The sequence below is a fragment of the Microchirus variegatus genome (genome assembly GCF_963457635.1).
Source record: "Microchirus variegatus genome assembly, chromosome: 1".
Classification (NCBI taxonomy): Eukaryota; Metazoa; Chordata; class Actinopteri; order Pleuronectiformes; family Soleidae; genus Microchirus; species Microchirus variegatus.
Window position 1 is genome coordinate 8290739 of NC_139802.1, and position 8281 is coordinate 8299019.

General features: G+C 39.1%; 1 protein-coding gene across 1 annotated transcript; it reads left to right on the forward strand.

Moving 5' to 3' along the window:
- Positions 1-6567: 6567 nt before the first annotated feature.
- On the forward strand, positions 6568-8023 carry LOC310934121 (uncharacterized protein; the record flags this gene model as incomplete). Its single annotated transcript, XM_083897775.1, has 4 exons — positions 6568-6704; positions 6901-7014; positions 7797-7850; positions 7945-8023. The coding sequence occupies 4 exons, from the start codon at positions 6568-6570 to the stop codon at positions 8021-8023; spliced, it is 384 nt and encodes a 127-aa protein (XP_083753901.1).
- Between the last annotated feature and the right edge of the window lie 258 nt (positions 8024-8281).

The window sequence follows — 8281 nt, forward strand, 5'->3', positions numbered from 1 at the left end:
TGTTAACTTAAACGTTTGTTCCTTGGCAACATTCAGGTTTGTTATAAAAAAAATGCACTTTTTTTCTTTGTGACGATGTTTCTGCTAATCTCTCTATATAAGTGTGTACCTTTTTCCAGTTGTTATTGAAATTTACATCTTGTCTCAGTTCTTTTCTGAAATCAAAGCAAAGAACAAATTAATATCGATTTTGAAAAAGGAATCACAGTTTCGTAACTCCTAGATTTAATTTATTACAAAGTTTTGACTCATTCAGCAGCTGAACCCACTCGTGGACTTCTTTCTGCGAAGGAAGTCAAATATTGTTTCGGAAACATTGTCCCAATGCTGTCGTTGGAGTTCCCAGAAATGGGCTGCACTAGGTTACTTTGCTTTCACCTTCTGTCCAGTTCTGTCCATCATAAACCAGCTCTTATTGATGTACATCTGGAGACTGTACCGCTCTTCCATCGTCTGCTTCTTTCCTTCTCATGTTCGGGCTCTTTATCTTGCTGTCCAATGAAACCTTTTATTTCACCATTCTGGTAACGGAAGGGTGTGGTAACACAGTTTGTTTCAACACTGCATATCCAAAGACCTAAGATCTGGAAGTTTTTAATCAACAAAGGTTGATTTTTTTCAACCTAGTTGATCGACCTCCATTTATTTCATCTGAATAATTTCGATTATAACTGGAAAAACAAATGACACGACACATGTTTGATATGACGTTCACATATTTACATACACCGTATATTAATATATATATATATATCTCCTGTATCTCTATTGATACTGGTAATCTTAATGTCTGTTTAAATATAATATAAAGGAACATTAATGAATTTGTAAATGACCAAAATCTAAAAATGAAAAATGATTCCATTTTTGTTTTTGTCCAGTATTACTCAAACTAAAGTTACTTGTGCCTTTTCTGTCCAGGTTTGCTTTTTGAGATGTACAGTACAGATAAGACAAAGAGAAGGCTGTGAAATTTTATACCTGCTATTTGCATTGTTGTTCAAGGAGGCTTAATATTTGGTGTTTTAAATGATTCTGTTTTAAAGGCCATTGCTTTAATGCCAGGGTAACCAAGAATCACAGAGTAGAAATATTGAAGGAGAGTCAAAGAAAATGCACTGAAGATCTATTTTTTATGATAAAAGATTTTAGATTAAAATATATCTCTGTACAGGGAAGAGTGCTCTTTATTTATTGTTTTTTTTTGATGATGATGATAATAATCATTTGTTTTAAGGTTGTTGTTTTTTTTCTTTTTTACTTTTTTGTTATTGGAAAGATTACTTTGTTACATTATGTGTGTGTGTGTTTTTTTTCCCCCCATGATTCTCTCGTGACTTGAACTGGTGACAAAGATGAGACTGAGTGGCTTGTACTGAAGGATCAAGTGCCCTGCAGATTTCACACACAGCAACATTTCTAGTCACTGAGGAAATAAAAAAAAAAAGAAGCACCAGATTCCCTGGTTGTTCCTTTCTTTCAATTTACCGCAGCACTGTTTGGAACGCAATTCTCCTTACGTATCCCCCCTAAATACAATTTATATTTGTACTATTTTAAGCTCCTCAAAAACTGTTTGTGTGACAGAATATTTCTCAATTGCTTTTTGATTTTGCAGATTTAATTTCCATGCTCACTACCAATTATACTGGACCTGGACCTGACATGCTGGGAAACTATACCTGGAACGGATTATCATCAGCGGGCATGTTAACAGGTTAGGTCTGTCACACTGTCTCACACCCAGACCATGGCATCATTTGATTGTAAGACAGACTTGCAGGGTTTGTTTATCAGAACCCACTGTTATTAGGTGGGTTAGGCTAACATAGCACTTACACCCTGTCTTTAACATCAGTGTTTGCCAGCACATTAAGGCCAACACCAGATTCACTAATCTGCTCCCAGTTTCCCCACATCTTAGCTCTCGTGTCTGCCATAAACTGCAGTTTGTGATACATGTGTGCTTGTGGTTTTTTGTTGTTGCTATTATTGGCTGGAGAATCTTCTATTTCTAACACTGCACCAGTGAAGATAGAAACCTTTCTACTTTTCTGTGGCCTGGTGTAAAGAATGCCCAGAAACGAAAGTGACCCTGAGCAAAACGATGGATTTGCAGTTTTTTTTTTTTTTTTTTTATGAAAATGCATTATACTCTCCTTTTAAAGCAATGGTTTTCTACATTGGACCAGAGACGTGAAGACCAAACTTCAACTGTCTTATGGTGTTGGGTGAACCAAAATATTGTCCTCTGATGTTGGTGGCTGAGAGATTCTGAATATGTCACAATGTACAATGTATAATTAATCAAAGTGACGTAGATGTTTAAGTGGAGTGACATCCACCGTTTTGAGCCATAGGCATACGGATATACATATAGATGCCTTGCATCTGTTTCCCACTCATTTGCATACAGGAATTGCAGCTTCTCTATAATACACTTGGTTTTCAACACCTTTTTGTAGGATTAAAAATGTGTATTCCTTCATTATGACCACTGGGTGTCCTCACTGAGTCATAGATAAGTTTCCATCGTCACTGGTGCAATGATAGAAACAGAAGTGTGTCAGTGAAGGCTAGAATCAAAGAGATACCGCCGGGTTTTTAGTTTTCATTTTGAGTCGATGGGGGAACGCCTTTCAAAAGAAATTCACCTTATCATCTCTGAACCAACGCCAACTTAAATGACATCATGCGTATGAATTCCAGGAACTATGTTAACAGTGAGTTCACAGCTGATTCTGGTTGTGACTTTTATAAGCACTTAGTTACTGTGTTTGGATTTCATCCTTTTTATTTGTTATATCTCACAGTGATGATTATCATTCAGTTCACCTTTTTGTTTGGCTGTGTAAATGCTCCTGTCAAGTTTGGCACATGCATGTAATCGTCCCTAACCTGTGTTGAACACATAGGACAATATTTATTAATATGTGCATTTCTTCCACTTCAACAGTGTCCTCTCTCTCTCTCTCTCCCTCTCATGTCCGTAGCACAACAACAACGTTTAACAGCGCAGCAGGACGTGGATTATGTGAAGCAGCCACAGCAAGTGTGTCGGCAAGATGCAAAAGGTTGGTATTTGCTCTGAATTGACATTCCTGAGAAAATGTGACAAAGGGAGCACAATAGGCTCTTGCATATTTATTTATTTATTTATTTTTTTAAACTGTATATTATCCTTCTAACTACCAGTAGTTCAAAGTAGTCCTCTGTGCAGGACATTTGTAAACCTGCATATATTTGACTATCTACACAGGACATTTAGGGCTTTTCAATGATTGCAAATGTGAAGGGGTGGGGCTATTAACTAATTAATAATGGGGCCAATTATAATATTATAATTAAAAATATATATATTATAGTATTATAATTACCTTACAAAGATTGGGGAATTTTAAAACAAATGTGATTGGACAATATTTTTTATTCCTGGTAGTCAGGAGGATTATCAAAAATAGCTTGAAGTAAAAAATTCCTCTTCCTCCAAAGCCCAGAACATGCTGACAACAACAGAGTCGGGGGGGGGGGGAGTGTACCTCCTCATCTGAGGAGGTAATGTTGCTAATTAAAAATAAACATGTGTTTCTAGGACAAAAGTCAGCACAATACATGAGGGTGCAGCTGAATCAAAAAGACGCTCTTGCTGCTCCTCTTACGTTCATCGCTCACTTTTTCCTTCTGGTAATATTTTTAGAGACGGGGCTGCTGTGATGCAATGTCTGAAGAGGGGGGGGGGGGGACATCTGTGCTCCTGAGGGAACTGAACTTATACCCCCTGTGTGTGTGCGTATGTGTATAGCATCACATCACTGTCGTACTGTACATTCCTTGCATTTTTATGCGAAAAAATGGAACATGACGTCCCCCCCCTCCTCTTGTCAGTTGATGTGTTTGACAGTGAAATGTTCAGAGCGGCATAGTGATCGCTAAGAGATCTACAGACAAAGTGAAGCAAGGGGTGTATTCTACAGGATAGGCAAAAATAAGCCTCGGCTTCAGTCTGTGGTAATATTTGCCGATTAATTGCACATAATTTAAATATTTTATATTGTAACCGAAATAAAACTATTGATTCGTTCATATTCTCATGTTAAAGGTCCAGTGTGTAAAAGCCCGGTGTGCATAAACAAAAAGCAAACTACTTTTTATTTATACTGTATATACACTCAGTGTTGTAACAAAGCAAACAACATATTTCCTCTAACTATCTTTGTTACTCACCAAATAATCAGAAGAAGAGTTGGTGGTTGATGGTCTGTATTTATATGGCACTTTTCTATTCTTGATGAGCTGCTACATTAGACTATAGTTTTGCCATTCAGTCATTCACACATCTTTCAAATCCATTCACAAGCTTCAGCAAGGGGTTAAGTTTCTTGCTCAAGGACACATATAGACTAGGAGAGCCAGGAATTAAACCCACAACTTCCAGTTGAAAGACAACTCACCCTACCCCCTGACCTACTATAGTAAAAAAATAAAATAAAATACTTTTGATACTTACCGTAAGTACAGTAAATGGCATATACTTTTACTTAAGTAATATTATAAACAGTGAATTCAACTTCTACCAAAGTCAATTTCTGGTAAGATACTTTACAGACTGTATACACTTACACTGTTGTTGCCTTAAAATAAGCCTTGTATATGTACATGCTGCTATCTTGCACCATCATGTTTCTACAGCAGCTCAAACCAGCCAGAGTGTGTACATTTAGCTTAGTATGCAAACAAAGAACGACATCCTTTATGGCATGTGAAGGCCACCATAGCTCCCTGACAACATTGTGAAAGGGAGGGTTGAGTATAGATACAATTTGCAGTCTCACCATTAGATAGCACTATTTTTACACAACAGTCCTTTTATTTATTTTAATGTGCTTAAAATGCTGAAAAGAATGTACTCAATAGTGTTGACTTGCACAGTTTGTTTTTGTTTAGTTTATATGGTAAAACCCTATATCTAGAGTGAGTATAAGTACTAACTGTTCTAGGTTATATTCATAATTTTTAAGGTGTCTGCTTTCATGAAAAATGCTTTAAGATCCCCTTTAAATCAACAACATTGAAGGGTTCATAATAAATGTGTATGTGGAAAAATGTATTTCCACCTAACTGACTAATATAATGATTATTGAAGCTTGTATTTTTTACAGCACTACAGTCAACAAAACTGTCACAAAAGACGTGATCAATTCCATATTTTAATTTACATTTACGTGGGTATCTGCTTGGCATTGGCATGGACGACCTGCAAACTGGGGACCGTGTGGGCGGGACACGACTAAATGAGCCCAACTGCCACTGCTTATCTGTGAGTGGAACTTCACCAGCCGCCATGGAGACAGCAGTTTGGTCAGTACTGACATTTTGACCTTTTTGCCAGCACAATATTGACATAGTGTCACGGTCATTTCTGGCACTGTGTAAGCCTTTGTTTCAGGAAACATTTGCATTTGCAAACCTTGTGGTGTCATATCCATTTTGCATTCCAGCACACTCTTCCTCGTGTGTTCCCAGTGATCCATGTCTTCGATCTCCTCAGTCGCCTTTTTTTTTTTTGCAGCATATTCAGATCAGCCTTCGTCTATCTGTCCTATAATAATACGTGATCCAACTAACTTCTCCTGAGACACCGTGTCCTTCTCCATCTTTCTCCCACCCCTCAAACTTCACTCAGAAAACTGCAGATAAAGGTTAATGTGACTCAGCAGGTGACAGTGAAGTCACGGAGACAACACAGAGCAGCACATTATTCTTGGAATGTGTGTCACAGGTTCCAACAACCAAGGGTTACAGCGTGTGACTTAATGACAAGTGGCCGTGGGTTGGGCTACTTCTGTGACATCATGGGAGACGGGGAAGGGGGAGGGGGGAGTATATAGAGTGGCAGAGCTCAGACACCTGCAGCACACTTAAAAACACTAAGCTAAGTGTGCAGATACAATAGTCGTCTTGACTGAGCTCTGTCCCATCTGAAATCAGCTATGTCTGCACACGCCAGCATTCTGCTTTTCATCACTCTTTGGGCTTCAATGCAGGACGGTGAGTCTGTTTTCTCTAATATTCTGATAAAATTCCATGTTGAAAGGTCAGTTAAAGGTTCTGTTAGACAAATGCACTGTATGTAATGGTAATAATCTTGCAGCACACGGTGATGACCATGTGCTGCATCATTGGTGTTCATGCATGTTTTGGCAAGCACAGCAGCACAGGAGTCATGTCCCACAACAGCTAAATGTAACATAACTGTAGACAGAGAATGTTACATGGTTTATATCTTTTTTCTTTTAAAGAATATAAATGATTTGCTTGTGAACCTTGTGAAGATTTAGTATTTTGTCCACAAATTGATCAATTCTAATCCCGTAAATGTTTGTTTGCTCACAAAACTCGTGTGCGTTTTAGTAGAAAAGAAGAAAACTTTGTGACGTGATGAGTTTTTTTTGTGATAAACAGTAAAGGGATCGGCAAAGCGACTGAAATCGTAGATTGGATTAAAAGCAGTTGATGTTCACTAAATGAATGGCTCTTGGTAATGCACTAGGTTTGGGTCTTCCAGTAATGGAACAACTGAAAGAGGCTGGTGATGGAAGCCCGATACAAAGAATCCGGACCAAGCGATGTGCTTGCATGAGCCAGCTGGACTCTGAGTGCCACTACTTCTGCCACCTGGACATCATATGGGTCAACACACCCAGGTGAGCATGAGAATGCACATTATACGCATTCAAACACACATCAAATGAACCACTTTTATGTATGCGCGACAGATAATCGGAGTTATCATTATATGTTACTGCATAAAGTATCAAAGAGCAAAGTCTGCATGTTGTTTTCATCAAGAATGTCCCTCTCTCTCTCTCTCTCTCTCTCTCTCTCGCTGTCTCTCTGCAGTAAGACCACAGTTTATGGTTTAGGCAGTGCTTCGCCCCGGCGCCGAAGGTCCACCAGCCGCTGCACCTGTGCCAAACCTCAAGATCAATTATGTACCAACTTCTGTCAATACAGGTGAGTCAGGCCTGGCGATCTCACACTGTGTTAAGCAAGACTTAAAAGCTAATGTGAGCAAACGGCGGCTGTTATTTGGTGGTGGTGTTATTCTTTGAGGAGGATATTATTAGCCTCACGTTGTTGTCTTCTAATTAAGTATGTGAAAACAAAAAGGAGAACAATATCGTGTCCAGGGTTAACTTTTGTTTTGGATGGTTGTGAGGACCTTATACTTCATTTCTGTAACACTGAAAGGACACAATGAGCACTGACATGGAGATGGTGACAGGAAGCATACTGTAGAGATTTATAACCTTCACAAAGATATTAAAGGTGCATTATGTAATAAATCTAAAGCAACTGGCCATACAATCCTCCTAATATGTCACAGAGACTCAGGAATAATGTTCATATAACAAACTGAACTCACCACAAACAACAGTACAGCCAAACTATTCACATTTAAAAAAATATTTTGCAGACTGCAAATCATGTTTATGTTTTGAAATCATGTTTTGTCATGTGGCGCCACCTACCGCCCGTCTACCAATCATTGCAGTCAGTAGAGTCTCAGCTGCCGAGCAACCACGGGTTGCCAGTTACGTCAAAAAACGAAACCTAAAAGACCTCGGTATTTTGAATTTGAATGTAGTAACCGTTTTTGGCCACATGCTTACATATGGCATATTTAACTGTTAGCACTGAGCGTAAAACAGTACTTTTTGTCGTGGATGCTTTCATTCAAGTAAATCTCTGTATTCCAGTGATTCTCAATAATTATATTGTTTCCTTCTGTGCAGCCCTGAGATAAAATCTATGAAGAGTCGTCAACTCAACATATTCAGCATCCTAAGGTGAGTCTTCCCTTGTGTGCAAAATTAGAACTCTCAAAAGCGAACACTTTCCTCTCGTTGTTCCTGACGAGTCGCTTGACGCTTTGTGCCGCAGAGCTTTGGCGAGCAGAACCAGGACGCAGCTCTCTGAGGCTCAAAGTCACAGCACTCACCAAACAAAAAGTGGCCGTTGAGCAACAAGAGAGCGACAGAGAAAGAGGACCGCGAGCAGCTGAACAAATGACGCTCCTTTGATGGGGAGGAGAAAAAAAAGGGGGCTGCTGAAAGATGAGTCTGATGCAGGAAGGCCGACGGGGCCGCAGAGATGTTTGTACCTGGAGACGGAAGGTGGAAAACACAACAGTGTTGCACGGACTTATCACGGAAACAGAAGAGGTGGACCAGCAATGAGATGAGCCAATACTATCAGGGCTTGAAAATGCTGCTCCTGT